Source organism: Coregonus lavaretus, assembly GCF_964263955.1.
Source record: "Coregonus lavaretus genome assembly, chromosome: 27".
NCBI classification, from domain to species: Eukaryota; Metazoa; Chordata; class Actinopteri; order Salmoniformes; family Salmonidae; genus Coregonus; species Coregonus lavaretus.
Genome location: NC_140014.1, coordinates 16992311 through 17013348, shown reverse-complemented (window position 1 = coordinate 17013348; position 21038 = coordinate 16992311). Strand labels below are relative to the sequence as shown.

At 41.0% G+C, this 21038-nt stretch overlaps 1 protein-coding gene across 1 annotated transcript in view; it reads left to right on the top strand.

Moving 5' to 3' along the window:
• Positions 1 to 6724: 6724 nt before the first annotated feature.
• The window catches only part of kiz (kizuna centrosomal protein), a 33366-nt gene continuing 19052 nt past the window's right edge, over positions 6725 to 21038 (top strand). The window contains exons 1-9 of the mRNA XM_084143926.1: positions 6725 to 6795; positions 7503 to 7565; positions 8792 to 8954; positions 10467 to 10544; positions 12363 to 12972; positions 13186 to 13618; positions 16930 to 17049; positions 17713 to 17877; positions 19127 to 19277. Of these exons, the coding sequence (XP_084000052.1) occupies positions 6731 to 6795; positions 7503 to 7565; positions 8792 to 8954; positions 10467 to 10544; positions 12363 to 12972; positions 13186 to 13618; positions 16930 to 17049; positions 17713 to 17877; positions 19127 to 19277 (1848 nt within the window). The 5' untranslated portion in view covers positions 6725 to 6730. The remainder of the gene's footprint in view (positions 6796 to 7502; positions 7566 to 8791; positions 8955 to 10466; positions 10545 to 12362; positions 12973 to 13185; positions 13619 to 16929; positions 17050 to 17712; positions 17878 to 19126; positions 19278 to 21038) is intronic.

Below are 21038 nucleotides of genomic sequence, written 5' to 3'. Positions count from 1 at the left end.
ATAAGTGTGGTATCATGCTGGCAGGCATCAACACACACATACACACTGAGATGAAGATGTTTAAAGCCTCACACTTAATAAGCTGAGAAACAAACTCAAATCAGTCACTTTGTCAATGAGAGGAGAAATAATTGGTCTACTTCCCATTATGCTAATCAACAAGCAATAATGACAAAGTTGCCACACCGATAAGAACTACTCAGTAGGAGGCCATTTCATTATTCTTTTTTTACTTCCCCTTCAAAACAATTAGATGTATCTCACAATGTCAAATAACAACAACATACAGAATTCGGTGTGATGCATCTGCATCTATTTGGGTTCTTTGGGTGCGGACGTTTCCTAATTGCCCTCTCTGAATTGAGCAACTCGGGGTTGCTGTCATCATGGCTGTATTGAAGTCCTAATGAGTGGAATTGTTATGTAAAAGATGGACCCTTTTTTCCCTGCTGTGAAACCACATTAGATCCAGACAGCTCATTTCTATTCCCCCTGTCATCTCTCTAGAAATGACGCGCAGTGCTTGAAACTGTTTATTTCCAAATTCAGACCTCCTCCGCGGCAGCCATCGGCTTCAATTACCAGTTTTCCTGAGCAGAACCATCAGGCAGTCTGACACTGAGGTCCAACCTAATTCCCACCTTCTCCAAAGTCAAGAGCATAATGTGGAGATAAAAAAGGTGGAAAATAGCCTGCTGCTCATTAGCATGCAGGGGCTGCCTGTTCATTTGCTTGCTGCGAATGAAAGTTCTGGCACTCAGCGCCTCCTGCAATATGAGAATAGTCCTCTTCAGACCGCACCATGTCCTTACTGCAGCGGAAAGGTCATCCGCAGAGGCACACAGCAACCTGGCTAGCTGCTCTCCACTGGCCCGGCTGGGAGGGGGTGACGGGGGTATTGATTCTGGGAGCACATCATTACCTGCTGAATCAACATATTATTGCCATGTTTCACCCACAGAATTGTTTACAAGTGTATTTACCACGGGCAAAAGCCTGTGCCGCCGGGGCGCGACCACACTCATTAGTACATGACCCGGCGATTATGTGTAATCTGATACGCTGCTATCTGACTTGGCCGTCTGACCAGGGCCACTGACCTGCATTGGCCCAGGCCCATTACTGCCCCTCTCTCCCTCTTTCTCCCCCTCTCCCTCTACCCTTTACTCCCTCTCTCTCTCTGCTCCCTATGAATGTATCCATTAGCCCGCCGATGTGTAAATTGTTTTCACCTGCACTGTGGGCAGATGGGGACCAGCGTCTCGGTTGTGATTTCCTATGCATGAGCTTTCTAATCAGTCGGAGAGTAACACGATTCCCCTGCTCCTCACAGGAAAAAGACAAGCCACACACACACACATTCAGCCACACTCACACACACACTTTCACGCACACAAACACACAGATAATCACACACACTAACACGTTCACACACTCACAATCTGCAATCAATATGCATGCTGTGTTGTAGGTATATTGGTGCAGTAGTAGCGGTGACAGGGTTCATTATATGAGCTTACATCACTATGGTGGCTTAATACAGAGGAGAGCCAGGGCCTGGGCTCAGGGCTGATCCTTGCCTCCACTATTCCCAATTCCATTCCAACTTAAAGGATAATTTGACTTCTGAGACTAAACCCACATAAGCACAACATCCAGTGGCAGTGTCAATCGAGTGTGACCCTGAGAGAGTGAGGATGCAAGCGAGGGCTCCCTCACACAACAAATTAACGCTCCCTAATGCCCTGATGTGGATGTGACATGTAACCTGGGCCTCTCTGCTAGAAGGGGACAAATGTATCTTTCAATGTGGGTAGAGGTTTCCAGATAATGAGCAGTCAATGTCAAGGGATATGATGCTTGATATCAGTTTTGACAAAACCTAATTATCGCCATGGTTATATTACCATCACTGTTTTACTAATATCGTATCATTATTTGTTGTTGTCATACCCCCCCGGGTCGAGAGAACATTTCAGCACCCCCACCCCAAAACATCTTCCTGCGGCCATGCCAGAGAGACAGAGTAAGTAAACTGCAGTGAGCCCAGCACCAGTTCAGCATCTGTAATGGGATCAGATCTCTGACCCACCACATGACAGATGGTTTACCTGTCAGTTACAGACAGAAAGCTGGTAAACATGGAGGTGCATTTCCACACACTGCAGCTTAAACGAGTTGACATAGACCTCTAACCTCATGTGAGGGCCCAGACAGGCCCTGAACGTCACCCACAACCTTGACAGCATGAATCTCATCAGCCAGCCTGCCTGCAACACACACTGCTGGCCTCATCCACTGCCCTCCACACTGACACTGATACTACTGTCAGCTGTCTGTTACTCAAACCTCCAACTTACTGCCTCATGTCTGAGTGCATGACGATACTCTGCTTCCTCTCTCTCCTCTCTCTCAGAGCCGGTGCCAAGTCTCCAGAGAAGAGAATGGAGAATGATTCCACTCACCAACCTGTGACATCACAAGATCACATGACCAAGCAACAAACAAACAGGAGAGTACTGTCCTCATCTGAAGGCTTTGTTTTACCCACACTGTATCCATTGTCCTCTCAGACAGCACTCGAGACTTTGCTGATGCTTATTCAAATTACCATCAAATGCAACATCATGGTAAATGTAATGCCTCAAGTTGTCCATTGAACACTGAGATAAAAATGTGTATAGTAATCTGTAAATGGCCTACTTTAAATTATTATTTACGCTATTGCATTAATAATGGACACCTTTCACACTCTTTTCAAAGGTAGGTTACATCCTGGTGACATCTCTTGCTTTTAACAGAGTACTTTCAATTCAGATCAATTTGGCACAATTAAACTGCTTTACATTCACTGGAGCATGTGGCCGTGAAGCATGAATTATCCTTCCTAGTTAGCCTGATGAGATGGCCATCCTACAGAATGCTTTGTTTTCAAATTAGCTTCAAACAACACCCATTCAGAGTATGTGTGAGGACTACTTCTTACTGCAGACGTCTTCTGGATTAGTAGGACAACTATAGTCACTGGCAGCAATGACACAGCATCTTGACGTTTGTTTCTGAGACTCTCTGTATCCAATTGCCTCTTAATCTTCAACCGTGAAGAAAAGCTTTCAGAGAAACTCTGTCTCATCAAACCCCACTCCATACTTTATTAACTTTGCTGGCCATACAATTAAAAAGGGGGGATTTTTTGCACCTTTTTATCCACTTGACAGCACTTAACTGGTAATTGACTGTCTCACACACGAACATTAACAAACACACACAAATGTACATACCGCACACACATCCACGTTTTGATGCTTTGTTTGGATCAAATGTTGTATCACATAGACCGAATTTGACGCCTATGTGACGATTGGCAATAATAAACAAACATATTTTCTGTTTCATTATTTGTTGAAGGTGGACAGTTTCTCACAGATATAACTCATATCATTATCTAGCCACATTTCAGCTTTAATATGACTGTGTGAAAATCAAAATATAGCTATGCCAACTTCAAGTGCCCAATTGTTGAAACACTGATAAAAGCTTGTCAAATCTCATTTTCTGATGGCATAAGCCAATTATAGAAACAAGTGACCATTGAATTAGCCCATACCTAGAACTTGAAAGCTTTTATATTCTGATGTAGAATAAATTCTGTGGGGAAAAATCACCTTATTTGCAATTTCACTGGGACTCATATGAGCTCCAGTCAAACAATGGCCTACCCTTAGATACAGTAGAAATATGAGGTTTATTCTTATTGAGTCCTAAATGCTATTCCTTCCATGGCAATTATTACCGGGAGAATATGTAGCTTTTTCTTGTATTTATTGTTAATCACAATGTCTTCAATGTTTTGAATGAATATTAAATGCAGATTTAGATCCTTTATATGTTGGCCACAATAGCCAACTTTTAAAATAAAATATTTCACTCTCTCTGTCAGATAGACTGGGGGGTTTGAATTAACCCCAAACACTGATTCAAAATCTAAGCGATAGTGAAAAGAGTGAGCAAAAGCCATGAAGACCTAAGATATGGAAGAATAGCCACAAAGCAGATAAGCCCAACATGTGCATTACAGAAAGCCCAGCCTTAGCCAACTGTTCCAAGTTTGACACAAGAAAAAAGCTTGGTCTTCAGAGAAGATAATTTGGGGAGTGTTTCTATAAGCTGTTTATCAAATTATTAACCACCCAGATGTTTCTGACTGGTTAGCAGCTGAACCCGGGCTCTGCCAAGCAGGGAAACAAAGGTCTGAAGGAATCATTTGAGATGTGCACAGAATATCAATTTAATTTACTGCTGTTAATTCTCATGCAAATTATGACCTCTGTTAAGGCATATCAATTACCCTACATACTGTATCTATTCTACAAGACAAGGGGCAGGGAGAAAAGGGCCAATCATTCTATATGGGATACAATTGGAAAAGGACACATTTCTATTTTCCCATGCATATATTATAATTCAAATATTAAAGCCCCATTTTACCATTAAGCGTCAACTGATAAAACATAACAAGCTGGCTTTTCCCCAATATGTATATGACTACTGCTATTGGTGGATAGGCCTATTATACTCTTTATATTCCACACATACTCTCCCAAGGAAAACAGACATTTATTGTTTTATATTGAATAATTTCTTAGTAAAACTGAAATAGGATTGCAGGCAGTGTATGTGTTGATGTATGGTATGGGTCTGTGGCCATAAAAGTGGAATATGTAGGCTTACTTATCTCTTGAGACTTCCATGTCGCTAAAGGTTCAAGAGTCAGATAACAAACTTAACCTAGGTAAAGCGGAGACTGGATGTGTGTGTCAGTTGAAGGGATAAGTCAAGAAGAAATAAAACATTTGCGTGTATTTGTTACGATGGATAACCCATAGGCAGGTTGTTGTTGGTATTCCACAAGTACATGCTGACTGACTGTAATTGTCAAAACAGTATCTTTACATAGGGGTTCTACTGCAGATTGTGTTTCATATGCTCATATGCAGATGCGAAGTTATAGCTGACTGTAAATGCATCCCATCACATGATACAGTGTTGTAATATTATAATCTAATAGGAGGACTGATCACTTTCACCAACCTCCGCTGGGCCCCTGTAGAAAGAAGAGTGATTGCGAGTCTCAGTCACTTCATCACCTCCAAAGTAGCGCCTTTCAGCTCTGTGCAGCACAAACAAAGAGTCCCGCAACAATATCAATTATACATGCAGGAGGCAAACAAAGGGATTTATTCCACAACAAATAGCCTCACAGAGAGATGCTGAATAGGGGAGATTAGCATGTGAAAAGGACAGCAAAACTCCCCAGTTCAACAGCTAAATAGCAATTTGATGGGGCTGGAATTGGGGAAATTGCTTGATTAGGGGCTGCATTTGGAGGGGCTGACAATAACCGCACCTCGGCTATGGGAGCCGCGGCGGGAGCGAGACACAAAACTGATGTGCCGCTATTGTAGCATCAGTCAGAACGTGGCATGACATTAGAGAGCTGTCAACAATGAACTTCTGAAATGCAATGCATGATCCGTGGGGATACTGTGGCTACTGGAGAAAAAAGGCAGCATGCGGCATCAGGACCATGGACAGAGAACAGGGCCAGTTTATCTGTTCACTCATAATGGCTTACATGTGCATCACTCATGTATTCGTTATGGCTTCTATTTAACAATTCAGCCGCACTCAGACCTTTAACAAAAACCTACAACAGGCAGTTGGCAATTTTGGAGGCACGTTCTGTAGGGCGAAGAGGCCACAGCTAAGAAAGCTTTCCCTAGTTATTTTAGTATCTTTGACTCTACCGGATATTGATTGGGATCAGGGATAAGAGATGTATGGGGCTCACACTTCTCTGTCCATTTTGACTCTCTAGGCCTGCTGTGACATGTCAAGCCAGGTCAACACAAATACGCTACACTGTACATCACTTCGTATTTAAAAGGGACGATTATCACAGAAAATGACAGAAATTATAGTAAAGAACATGAGTAGAATAATTCATTGTAGAAAATATTGGCTTGCATAACATGTCAATCCAGATATCCAATCGTTGCTGACCAATGCAAATCACTACATCAGCAGTAAACGACGCGCTAGTGGATTGGAACTGACCTTCCACGGAGTTGCATTATTTTCCAGAGAACGCATAGATCCCCAAGTTGTTTATTCCTTTTTATACCATGGCTATAATTTAACACATTTGCCGCTAGAAATGTGTTCATTTGCCGGTATAAATATATTCAACATCCACTGAACAAGTAGCTAGCATTTTTTCTATATACTGTAGCTACAGTAGTTGCCGTGGTAACCAAACAAACATACTTGCTAGTTTAGCTAACCAAACCATCAGTCCTCCTAGCTTGCTATTATGAAAATCGAATTCACCAATACCAATACTGTTTTCAATTTGTGTTTTACTTTCAAAAGCAGCTCAAATAAAACTTGTACAAATGAACTGAATTTCTCGTGCAAATATGCTGTGCGTTATAGGGAAATAATGCACGATCTCCATGTATGCAATAATTATTTTGATTCCACATGCATTTTTCCTTTGTATGAGTGTATCGTTCATACAAAGCTGATCCTGGACCAGCGCTATGCGCAAATCACATCACTTCTCTACCTTCCCGCTCTTGTTGTTTACAAGAGGGGATCTCTGGGAAGTGGTGCTCATGGCAACCAGAAGAAACACGTTTTAGTAGCTAGGGCAAGGAACGTTGCTGTCATGGCGTTCTGTGAGGACCAGTACTATGAAATAATTGGATCCATTCAACAAAGCATGCACGAAAGGTAAGATTTTAACCCGTTTTCCTTTTGGCGTCAGGCCCCTTTGACACCACGAGTTTGAGTTGTGCACTCTCCCGACACTGCTGATGCCTCTCACGCGATGTTTCACGATAAGTGGCTAACTAACTAACCATCTAGCAACGGCTAACTAGCTAGCTGTGGGTCCATTTTACCGGTCAGCAGGTTGACACGCTAGCAAGCAACAATGTCTTGAAAAAGACGTGTAAGTAACGTGAATGTATTGTTTTAACAATAACTATTGTACTTTAGCTAACTAACTTAGTAGGGGGTTTACACCAACAAACTAACGACGTTAGCTAGCTAGCTTAGCGTTAAATAGCTACTCGTGTCACTGTGCATGTAATACCGGTTTCATACGAACTGGTAAAACATGTAAGTATTACCAGAATTGCAGCAACGTTAGATAAGGCGACTAATCAGTAGTTTAATAATTAACTAGTTACTGTAACGTTACTGTAGCTAGCTAACTATGATCATGTTGACGGTTAACGTTACTGTACGTTTAGTTCTGTGCACGACCATCTGGACCTTTTTACGCACAGAACACAACTACTGTGGGCATGCATGGGGCTGCTGAAGCTAGTATGGTATGGGGACACTTCTTTGTTTGTTGCCTATAACAGTTTTTATTCGTGTGATGCAAAGAGAACAAACAATGTAGCCAACATCTGTTTAATCTATTCCTGTAGGGAAAAGAGGAGACTTGAGTTGGAGAGGGAGTTGTTTGCTTACTGCAGATCTGAGAAGAGAGGGTAAGTCATGACATTGTATTGGTTATGTAAGTACAGACAGTTAGACTACTTAGTACCACTGTTATTATGCTATGCTAGTTATTTCACTGGTAGTCACTCAGGTATGAATTAGGCCTATACAATGTAACGTTTTGTTTTTTGCTGTATACTGAAGTTCTAAACTGTTCAGCTACTTATGAGGAATGCCAGTGAAAACAGAACATAGAGATAGGCCTACTCCATAGTACAGTGTTTCCCCTAGGATCTTTTTCAGCAGCAATGGCAAAGGTAGCGGGGAATATTTTTTTTGTGTGGAACGACTGCGAGAAGGTCACTTCTGGTGACTTTAAAAAAGGACATTCTACTCCAAAATGAATGAAAATGTAATTATGTTGACACCATCTGAAATATAATTTTCCCTTTAAAAACACTATAACCTGTAGCCGAACTGATGCAGCATAGCGGTGCTAGGTGATAAATGAGGGGAAAAGGAGACTAGAGTGCACATTTAAATAGGCTGAGGCATAATAATAATAATATGCCATTTAGCAGACGCTTTTATCCAAAGCGACTTACAGTCATGTGTGCATACATTTTTACGTATGGGTGGTCCCGGGGATCGAACCCACTACCCTGGCGTTACAAGCGCCATGCTCTACCAATTGAGCTACAGAGGACCACATGGGGTTGCCCATCTGCATTTGCCTAATTGAAAACCCCCAAAATACTCTTAATGCATAAAATGCTACAAATATACTGTACATTGTAACTTGTCACTCTGATCTTAAAGGCGTGTCTTGACAGAAATATTTAAAGCTGGTCCTTAATGGTGAAACTGCCACATCCGTTTGCGAAATTACAACAACAAAGAAGTTACTGCAAACAATGAACACTGTTCTTTCCCTAGGACATCATTGCATGCACGATAGAACAGCAGATTATGTACTGCAAATTTTTTTATCACGTTGGGCAATGCTCCTCATCTCTGCATCATAAGAAAAAACCAAAACAATAGCAACGGCTGTGGGGTGGATAGTGGCGCTGTTTCCCCTACTGCCCATTCCATCTTAAAAAATAATAATATTATAATCGGGGGAGAGTGGCGGGGTGCTGCTGCTAAATAAATATAGGGGAAACACTGCCGTAGTAACCATTTCTTTAGAATAATGTGTGGAGGAATAGTACTGCAGATCTCGCTTTTATTTGCAAGAGTGTCCTTAAATAATAGATATCTTTATTGGCTTAAGTTCTCAGATAAAGTATGCCAAACTCAGTGGTTATCTCAAGGAAATCTGTGAGAGAGAAAAACGGGCCAAAATTCGAAACCTTGAGCTCCTGAGAGATGTGGAGTGCATTGAAATGAGCATGAAGGAACACTGTCCTGGCCGTAACCCTCTGGATGAACACAAGGTAAGACTGGGACACGGCAGTGCCAGTGTCTCATCTGTTCAGTGTGTAGCCACAGCTGCAGAGTTGGTATTAGGCATTGTGAATTTAAAAGGTTTATGATTCTCTGCAAACTGTACAAATGTTACATTATTGAGATGGAGAGCACATTTTATTGAACACTTTTTACATGATTCAGTAAAGATCACTGTACAGTAAACCTATGGTTGATGCTCATGCTCTATTGTCCCTTATGTACTGAAGGCTAGTTAATGTGAGTGTGTGTTCTTGATTTACAAGGCCATTTCACAACACAAAAATGTTTTGGAATTTCAAAAATATGATGCATGCACTTCAATGACGTTCTTATTGTCAATTGCCTTAGTATCATGCTCTAATTGTCGAACACTGTAGGGATATTTACACTCATTTGCTTGATGTAACAATGGTAAACACTCGAACACTGCAGTTTATCACTGCAGGCAAATGAGCAAGAGAAAACAATGAACGAGTCAGATTATCGCTTAACTCAACAACAGTGCTCTACAGCTTAATATCAAATTAACAAAATTGGTTAATTATGACTCGCTAAATTAATTGCCCAATATTGAGACAGTGAAGTGCTCCAGGGGTTTATTTTTCCCCCTCAAGCAGTTGCTTTGTTTCTTTTTTATGCTTTATGATTCATAAATGTTTGTAGTTTATTTTTATTAATAATTTTCTGTTGTCACATTGTTTCATTCATCTTCTTATTATAAGTGTGCTATGACTTAATTGTCAAGCAGTCAAACAACTGTGAAAAGGTACCTTTTAACATTCAAGTGTGGATATTTTTGTAGACTAATTCACTATTCGCTTTTTGTTTAGATATTTCAGCCTATTTCTCCAGTACAATACAGTACGACCACACCCATACATACAAATGATGCTGACCATAATCATAATAATTTGTGACTTCATTGTTGTTATCAGTCACTGTAGAATCAGTGCAAATAGATAACAAGTGCATTTAGCAATTTTGATAAACAAAAGTAGCTTTTTTGTTGTTGTGGCAATTGCCATTGTTTTGAAGAAAAGGCCTGGGATGTTGGAGTTAATCCCAGTGCCCTTAACTGCGCCATTAGACTGTTTAATTGGAGTTGGGATTAGGGCAGTCAGTCTGGCTACTCAGATGATTTAAGAGTGTTGGCAGGCACTGTGGAGGACACTCACTGGGGAATACCCGTGGTGACTAACTCTCATGTTTGGACAGCTCCTCTTTTCCATGTTTTAAATGTGTTTGCAGAGCATGTTTAACACGGTTTTATCACAGTGAAGAAACATCGTATGTATACAATTACCCAGATAATATGAAATTACATGTTCATTATGTAGATATTTCTGATAAGGACAATATCCAATGATTTAGCTTTTTTTTAAATAACTTTGCTGCATTGAAAAACGGTACAGTAGATGTGGAATTATTGATCACTTTGAAAAAGGAAATTTGCTAAATTAATTGTGCTTTATTGACAGCATTTTTACTGAATTTCACAGGTTGAATGCTTGAATAGAATTTCCAGATTTATGGCAGCAAGGCAGAAGAAAGAAGAGCCAAATCTTGAAATAGAGAAGGTAATAATAAGTAAGCGTCTCTTGAAATTACAAAAAAGTAAATTAGAAAAGAAATGTACGCCTAACCTTTGATTAGAATAAATTAATGCATTTTTCAAAGAACAGACATGACGTGCATTTAGGCTACCGGTATGTCTCTTTCTGGCTGTAGTAGTAGTAGTAGTCTACTGTTTTGTTTGTTATTGAAGGGTGCCCTATGTTTTGAACAAATCATTTTATATAAGGGTCATTTATTTATATGATTAAAACGTTTTACCGTGTAAAATAGTCTTGGGGAAATGCGTACTGTATTCTGTGATTCATAGGTTTTAGAATTCCTGAAGATTTTGCCAAAAATATTTGACTCGCACAGTATGCTCTTATTATGGGGAATCTCTTTTTTTGTAAGGATAATGCAAATCTTAGCTCTATCAAACTGTGTTTTCAGCTTTGGAACAACAAAGAAAAGTAGACATTATGCAGAGCAGATCTGTAGAGGACTATACATTTAACTGTGAAGCTGTAATAGTGCAGGCGTCTTATCCTGGCTGGTGCATCTGTACAAGCGATGTAGTTCAAGCCCATAGCTGCTTCTTCCTTCACTTAACGCAGTTAAAGCTCTTTTAGATGAAATGTCTAAGACATCTCATAATAACTTGGAGCATGCTGTCTAGAGCAGTCACTTGTGACTGTGTGCAAAACCCCCCTCAGCTTGGCGATATTGTAATGAGCAAAATGGTACTGTCACTCGATTATGCATACAAGCCATTGCTGGCAGTGTGCATGTCCCTCAGGCTACAGCATTCATTAAGGGAAGCTTACCGGGCTGAAAGCTGGAGACAGATGATAACGGGATATGATTTTCATATTTAATACATTCCTTGGAAGAGCACGCGCGTGCCGCAGATTGATAGAAGAATCAATTGCTACTTTAGTGAAACACTTTCTACTTTGCCCTGCAGTTACCGATGGAATCACTCAGCCAAGAAATTAACTTTTCCTATTTTTTACCTACTTTGTGGATCTGCTGGGCAGAGCTGCATGGTTTACAGTGAATGTTATTAAGCAGCTAACTGTTTGGTATTTAAGACTCTTATCAGAAAAGAAACAGAAGCCATGCTTTTTGTTATTATGTTTGGAGGAAGGTTTTTTTTAGCTTTCTCTCCGACCCCCTTGGTGCTATAGCAGACATGAATCACAACTTGTACAGAGGATTGCTTATAAGATTAGAAGTTAAAACATTGATCGTGTAACATTCTTCTGAAAGAGGGTTTGAAAATAAATATGACCTTGTCCCAAATAAACAGTGTTTTAACTGAAAAAGTGATACTTTTAAAACACTCTGTTGTTATTTTGTGAAGAAAAAGCCCTTATAACCTAATTTGCAAGTGTTACATTTTTTGGACAATAAACAGATTTATAGAAGCAGAAAATTGTAAGAGCAATATTATACCAACACCAACTTGAAATGTCTTTGCTGCTTGTGAGTGGAGGGTATCCTTGACCATTTCATGCTATTTTGCCAATCTTGTCTATGGTACGCCGTGTTATTATGACTATAAATTAATTGAAAAACCATAGTCATTCGAATTTTCATTGCTCAAATTGGAATGGGGACTGTGACAAGAAAAATATCAGTCTTGGGGATTTTATTTGAGCATAATTATATGAATTAGCAGTCAATTGTTACTTTAACTGGAGTTGCACAATACACTTGCATCCCTAGATATGATCTCCAAAATGCGTTGCTTTTGATAAGCATTTTGCTATTTGACATTGAGTAACCATGAATGCACCTGTATGTGTTACCTTTTTAATTGTTTATTTCCTGTTTTTCAGGGAGATGTATTACATTGCCATCCTCAGGGTGATTCCCCCTCACCACAGGCCAGGGGTTTACACCAACCATCTGTAATCTTCATGGGTCGCCAGACCTCCAGAAGTTCCACGGCTGAAGATGCCACCACAAGTATACACTTACGACAAGCGGAGCATCATTCGCCAAATCATCGCTCACATGCCTCGGAACGCCCGCAAAGTGGCCTTTTGAATGACTCCAAAGTTTCCAGAGAGGTCGTTGCCGACAGCGGAGCGCATCTATCAGTTGACATTTCAGGCTCAAACGATTCCCCCGACGGCTGTAATTTGTGTGACAAACATGAAAGGATGGCGGCAGTGGTTCCATCTGTTCGTACCTTAACAGCCAGCGCCTGCGTGCCTTTTGGAGGTGATGAAAAACTGACTTCACCTCAAGTGACCTTGACGAGGCCTGAGAAGAATAGCCCACCGCCCAGCGCTATCAGCCATATGTGTGACAGGAATTCACCTGCAGAATACACTCGGGGTAGAGGGTCTGCCCATCAGGAGAGCATAAAAGAAGACGTGGAGAGAGTTCAGCAAAGATCACCACCTCAAACTGACTTGGGAAAAAGATCTCAAGATGTGCCAGGTTGGTGATCTTATTACTGAAAGATATTACATACTAGAAGATATCCAGACTCTGTATGTTGTACGTTGTTTCACTGTACTAGCTAGTACTTTATTCCTTAGCAATTTGATTGAAACGTGTTCCTTTTAAGGAATTGCTGAAATACATATATTTTGACTAATAATGCGACATATATGCAGTGACTCAAATAGCCTGTTGTTTATGTGTTTTCAGAGAAGAGTGAAACCCTTAGTATATCCAGTTCCAGTATGGAGCTGTCAGTGACCAGCAGTGGTAGTGACCTGTCCATCTCCCTGACTGAGTCTGACCTGGCTGAGGTACCAGAGGGTGTAGTCCATGTAGACAGCCACACCAGGAAGACAGACAGCCACACCAGGAAGACAGACAGCCACACCGGGAAGACAGACAGCCACACCAGGAAGACAGACAGCCACACCAGGAAGACAGACAGCCACACCAGGAAGACAGAGAGCCACAGCAGGAAGACAGAGAGCCCACCAGGCCCACTACAGAGGAGTGCTATTCCACCCAGTGAGAGGGAGCTCCGCAGCATCAGTGTTCACAGTCAGTCACTTGACACTCCAGAGCCTATGAACAGACCAGAATCAAGTAGCGAATCCACGTCTCCAGAAATCCCATCGAAAAGGTATGAGTTAGTTATGTACATTACATTTCGTTTTAGTGAAGTGTTGCACTGCACTGGAAAGAGCTGTCAGTTAATTTGATGAAAATCAATCGAGCCCTTATGTCAGCCATCTAAACAAATGCAGTTCTTTTAATTTGGTATAAATATTTCTACATTTTCCTCCCAGCCTATCTGTTTAATTCAGTTTATTGTTGAGTAAATTAGACAGAGGGGCATGCTAAAGCAGCAAAGCTACAGCTCTACATTAGCATGTTCCAGAGAGGCCAAGCTGAACTGGGCTGCGGGATAAGTAGGCTGCACTGGGGATTCTGCTCAAGACAGTTGACTTGTGCCACATCTGTAGCCGTCAGAGAGGATAGTGGGAGTCACGCTCCACACGACCCACCGCACTCACTGCAGCTCAGCACAGCCGCTTTATAGGGAGGGTTTAGGACCCGTGACAAACATTATTGCCATAATCCAAGATAATGCTGTAACAGAGCAATTTTCTGCTTGAGAGACCTCAGGAAGTCCCAGTGGAGGAGGACATTTGTGGCTCCATAGAGTGTTCTGGAGGGTGGGCATGTGGACAGGCACTCACAATAAGAAATGCAGCGCTTGGTGTCCTCGGATTTTAAGGATTGCTTGGGATGGCTTGCACAGTGAAGGGAGTGCGGATTTCTGTCCATCAATCCAGATCTTTACTGACCTCTGAAAAAAGTCAGATTGTAGGCTATAGACCTAGCTGTAATAAGCATATTTTCTCTGTATGTGTTATGATATTTCTCAGTATATGTGTTGGTAGACAAGTAACTGTTTGAGGGTGAAACACAAATGTATTTCTTATAAATAACTGTAGCTTGTCTATTATTTGTTTTTGCATTGCATGGGTGTAGATTCCTCAATGCATAAGCCTTATATTATCTTCCAGTTGTACATGTGTATTGTACAAATGTTTTCCAAGGCCTCAAAAATACAGGCATTCTTTACAGTCCCAACTATTTTAACATGTAATTTTTTTGTGGCAGATCAATTCATTGTTTGCTTGGTATCAGAGAGAGCAGGGTTGAAGTTTGACATGGAACATAAATAAAACCGACAAATTATTGTACCTAGAACCTGAACAATGAATGTTTGTGTTTTGGTGTTGTGTACTCCATTTAAATGTTCCACTGTGCCCTTTAGAGAAGCTGTAGAGTGGTTGGTTGTGGTGGTGGTGATGGGGAGGGGAGAATCTGAGCTCTCCATTGTTAACATGGAGCCCTGTGTATGAGGGAAAAACAAAGCTTTGATGTGAAGCTCAGAGCAGCCTGTCTCCAGTGCCACGCGGCCTCACTCAACGCCAAGGTTAGAGTTTATATCGCTTTTCCCATTCAGCTCCCGGGCAGGAAAACAAGCGTTGGCAATTCATTACATTATTCCATTATATTTCCCCCTGGTGTGACCTGGGTGAGGGAGTAGAGAACAGAAACCCTCTTGGGTTTTCTTTAGTGCTCATCATAATGGCTGGAGTCTTTCACACAGGGATGTGGTTTTATTTGTTTATTCGGATCCCCATTAGCTTTTGCAGAAGCAGCAGCTATTCTTCCTGGGGTCCACACAAAACATTGATACGCTGAACACTGATAGTGAAATGCTTACTTGTAAGCTCTCTTTAATAATACAGTACAATTATCTTAATATTAACAAATAAATAATAAAAAGTAGTAAATAAATAGTGAATGTGGAAATATGTACACAATTAGAAGATACTGTATAATGTGTCTGTTCTTGTGGTGACTGGGAATTACTGGTATTATGTTGTTGTTTAGACAATAAGATCATGGCTATGTCAGCTGTGAGATGGGTTTTTTCTAAAATCATGTGGAGATTCTGTAGCTATGTGAAGTGTTTGAGTGTGAACCCCCTTAATCAAGGGCATTACTTAGAAAATAGTTCCAAATGGACAAAGACTGTATGGAGTGTACTGGTTAGTCTGAATTGACTGGTTATTTTGTACTCTCACATACAACCATTAATAGTGAGAATTATTGTAGTGTTATTTGCTTTACAATGTCTCTCCATTGATACAACTATTAGTATTTTCCCTTTTCTTTGTGTGTGAAAAGAAATGCCCTCAAAGTGACCTGACACCAATCACTCATGTTGAGACCATTACATTTAGGAAATAATGGTGAAATCTCCACTGTATGCAGTGTCAGTGTAATATCGCTCCCAAGAGGCTGACCCCTTCATCCTTACTAATAATACTCTCCTGATGATGTCGAGACTCAGACACACACAGCAACACCAAACGTGTGGTATGAGACCTCGCCATGAAGCCCTCACAACAATACAGAGAGGTTTGGTGCACACAACTAAATCCCTTTTTTTTTTTGTAAAAAGGTCCCGTTTTGAAGAGCACTGACAAATAAAATGTAGAGAAAGTTGATGACTATTTCAAGGCCCACGCTGACGGGAGGAAAAAAGGCAGAGCTTTTGCACATGCTACTTCAGCTGCATTGAAGAGGACTTAGCGAAGATGGATGGTACACTACATGTCATCATATAATTCAAGCTGCCAGCTTAATCAGGATGTTACCAGGAAACAACCTGCAAAAGGGATGGAGCAATTGTTTGCTGACCTCTAACCCCGGAGCCCATTATAGATTGTCATAAATTATTTTTGCCCCTTTTATGTTGGGGGGCTCAGGATTTTGGCTGGAATTCAATGTGGGCCACCCAGAGCTTAATGCTCAAGAAAGAGATGGATTCCCCAAATCCACATGCATTAGGCATCATTTCTCATTTTACAGCCTCACATGGCCAGATTAAAGTGTAAATCTCTCACCAAAAGAAATCATCTTGGGTTTTTTGTTGTTGGGAGGTTGGGCTATGTTAGCTGTCCGAATATGGACGAAATTAGTATTTTTTATAATAGTTTAAGGCAATGTGTCATTTCCAGGCCCCAAAAATAAGATTTTGGTCTAGATACCTTTCAATATATTGAAATGAGACACAAGGACAGTTTTGTTCTATGCTCCTAATGCCTCAGTTTATTAGCTGTGTACCCAGTGCTGAGGCAATTTATTTTCCTGCATGGTATTCACTCAGCATCAATTGACATTGAATTGAATGGTTGAAGGCCCAATCTCTGACATTGGTTAACATGTCAATCAGTACAAATGCTACCATAGTGCCTTGACCTCATATTTATTTATTTATTTATTTATATATATACACACACACACAGACAGACAGAGATTAACTGGAAAAATCTGTAAACGCATATGGTTCAAATCCAGTCAGACATTTTGTTTCTGTGTCTTAATTTGCTGTGTTTGTTCTTTCAGGCTGTCCATGGAGGGATTCTTCCATCTACTGGAGAGCATTGAAGAACGATTCCACCAAGGAGAAATAAGTGTGTACTGTGTCTCATCACTTGGCGAAAGCAAACGCAATAAAGTGATCAGGTAAGCTGTTTCCGTTGTTAGAGATGATATTGGTCTTTGTCTTGAGTTTGGCTGCAATTATTTTCATTATCAACCAGTGTTCATGGATCTGGGGAAAATGTATTAACCTGCCGCCAAGGGCTCTCACTTTAAATTAAGTGTCATCACTTGGCACCAACAATGCTCTTGCAGCACATCTTGGTTTCTAAGGGTTTTTCAAAGACAGGATTGTCATAGTAACCACACTTTGCAGCTGAGTTATGGTCCTCCTGGCATTTGGGAATCATGGAAATTCACTGGCTATGTGGCATTTGAAACTAAAGTGACCACTTTTCTAATTATATTACATTTTTGTACAAGAGGATAAAGATACATGTTTTTATTATCAGTAAGTGTTTGCAATAGAATAGCAGGGAAGGAAATAACATTCCCAACTTCTTGCCCAATTATGCCCTTTTTGCCAGAATGATCAGAACTACTGTCACCTAGTTGTCAGACAGTGAATTGTGAGTGTTGGTCTCCTGCTGTGGCCTTTGCCATGTGTTTACTGTGTGTGTTGTGGCTCATCCCTAACTTGGGATGTACTGAGAACAGCTGCTGTGCTCTATACCCCTGACCTGTGGGCTGCTGGGATGAGCCCCGGGTTCCATGGCGATAGCTCACTCGGCTCTATATATTCGTCAGCCTTTGTAACGCCAGGGCAGGCTTGAATGGAGAGGACCTTGATGCATGTGGAGCAGTCGTCCTTCACCAGCTTCAGAGGTTGTCATGGACCACGTCAAAGGGTTGCCTGTTACCCGAAGAGATAGTTAGCTCTAACTGGTCTACCACCGAGCCCAGGAAAATAAGGTAAGGCTTCTGTGAACTCTGCACCAGATAAGTCTTTTTTGATGTCACTGTTTTTGAAAATTGGATTTATCATTTGATGCATTTCTTTTCAATCTTAAATGGAAGCGTGTGATAGGTGAGGCAGTTAAAATGATCTTCAGGTTCATTCTGGTCAGTAATGTTATGACCCTTTGAAATGGACAGAATGTTACTTTCTTTTCTCCTTTGCATCCTTTTAATTTTTTTTATAAAGAATATTATTAATTGCTTTTGATATTATTTTTGGATAATTATTTAAGACTGCATGTATGTGCTGTAGAAAAATGCTTCAATTGGTCTTGTGTTGCTGCTTCAGGGTCCCTTATTATTATATTGGCTAAATGTTACATCAAGCCTGAGTGAGAGTCAAGACGGGGACATTTTCAACTCTGCTCCTGTAATAAATGTGAGCTATAATGGAGTCATTGAGCAGAGATATCAGTGCTCTACAAGTGACTGAGTTCAATAGACCAATCTCACCGTCCAAATGAAACGTGAACCGATTCAAAAATGAATTTCACTTTTCAGACAAAGAGCAGATTAGTTTTTCTTGACAGTTTGACTGGAGTTCAGAGGAGGGGGGAAGCACATATTTAGAACAGGTTGAGATTGGATTGAATGGCCGTGAACACGTCTCCATCCTCCACAAATGTAAAGGTCATTTGTGTTACCTCAAGCAGTAACTCTGTGTGTGTGAATGTCATGAGCAAATGAAATGCCCTATCTGTGACTGGTTTCTTTTGATAATGAGGAGCTCCAGCTCTGCTATGCCTGAATACTTCATTGTATTCAGGCAAAAAGAAAGTGTCCTGAGATACAGTATCTTTTATACCCTACTGTGGTCGCTTGACTCAGTATGTAGCCAATTTATGTGTCATTAGGTTAACTTCAATTCACAAATATAAAATAAGTGCCAACTTTGGTAAATATATCAAGATGTCAAACTACACTACGTTGTCTTTGGGCGTACCATGTGTGTTTCTTTCGATCTACACATTTTGAAAAAAATTAAATAATCTGCCATTGCATGCATGAATGAGCCAACTCTATGACGGTTTATATTTGTGAAGTGTTTACATTATATAGATAGACAGTGTAAGTATAAATATATTCTCTCACTTTAATGAATTATGTTTGTTGTATCTTACTGTGGTACATGTCCATTCAGACAACAAGCTGTGTTCCTCCCTCACCGTAATGCATGTCTCCTCCCCTGTCCTCCACACTCCAGCTCACGTCTACCCCCTGATGCTGCGCCTCTGTGGGATCGCTGGTTCAAGCACGCCCTTCTGCTGAAGGACCACCATGTCCTCACCCCCGAGCGCCTCGTCCAGTTGTTCACTCCACTGCTGCTGCCATACAACGCCTCCTATAGTGCCAAGGTATGCATCTCACAATACACTTCAGAGTACAGTACCTTTTACATGCTTTTACCCGGGGTTTGAATCCCAGGTTATCTCCACTTCTTGGTACAGACATTTAAACAGTCATGTGCAGCAAGCACATCATGCAATACAAGGATATCCTTTTTTTACAGACTCATACAGTATTACACCTCAGACAACAAGATGTCATGACAAGGGCTTTCGTAAGTTAGTTGTCTTTTAAAGATAGTAACTAGCCATTGTGTGGACATTCGATGTTAAGATGGCAATAGCACTTTGGGCCTGTTTGTCTGTGTGTGTGTGTGTGTGAAATGTAGTGCTTCCCTCTCATCAGATTACTACACAGGGTGACCTTGACCAAAGGGAAACTCTGACCCATGCGCTAATCGCAAATAACAGGCTCTGCCCAGACTCCTTTCATCCTGTGGCTTATTGTCCTGAAAAACACAGGCCTTTAATTTGTTATTAGCTGAAGTATTGCTGTGGCTCAGGCCTGTGTGAATGAGGCAGCCATTAGACCTTCTTCACAACAGAGGCGGGAGTCTTTGAAATTCCCTACTCATTGACCTTGCAGCAGAGTACGCCCAATTAAACCGGCCATGAAATTACACAGACTATTCACCAGGCCCACATAGGCTGAACAATAGCGATAAGAGTAAGGTACCGTCATTGCAACTCATCTTCCTTCCTGAATCCTCTGTTGCTTTCTTTTGTTTGTGTGCTCAGGGTTGTCATTGTAAATGAGACACATGTAACTGTATCACAAACCAAATCAATGTGTAGGTCTGTACGGATTCATCTCTTAACATTTGATGAAGGAGTAGGGAATATTTGTCCTTCACAACCGAGGAGAAGTTTATTTCTTTGTTCTTTTTCCGAAATCTTATTTGTGTCCAATTTCCTGAAAGGGCTGCTAGCGTTTTAGCTCTGGTTCTTGTGAGGCTGTAGGGGCTCTTGAAAATATGAACTGACAAAGAGAAGAGAGGTGCCCTAATCCTGATCATCAAGTCCAAGCGCATCAGGAAGAGCCTGTGTTAACCTTTCTCTTTTATGTTTTCTCTCTTCTCTCTCTCTCTCGCACCCTCTCACAAACCCACACAACAGCTTATTCTCCTTCATTCTCACACACGAGCGCAAACAGAATTTCCATTCACGTCTTGCCACACAGCCTTCACCACTCTGTAACAAACGGGAGCATGCATCTGGCATGCACACACCCAGACCCTTTGAATATTGAAGGGCCAACAGTTGCATTCATTGATATTTCAATTGCAGTGGTTTGTGAGAGCTCTCTCCACTATGTTGTGCATTTGACTATATTTAAAAAGAGATATCAGCAGGAGGGATCAGGACATTTTTCATTGTCAGCGTTGAATAGGAAGAAAATATCAGATTGGAGTTTGTTCCCCTCTCAGGATTTGAAAGCTTGTACACACTATCAATCTCCCGATGACCTGCCGATCACAACTAATATTGTACATGTATTTAAGGTTTGTCTGTTACTAAATCCTCCTGATCATCCCCTTCATATTAATGCTCATTTAAAAGTTGTGAACAGACATCTGAGCTGAGAGGCAGGCTTTGAAGACAAGAGAGGGCCTATCTCTCAGATGAGGATGATGATGGCTGGTTTGATACGGTGAAAGGAATCGGGGTGTCCATCTCCCTCCTTCTGATCACATGGAACAGCTCTTCTTAATTGTGTATCCTCGTCACCCAGGAGATCAGTTGAGAGGAAGGAAGAGAGCCGTTTGTCTC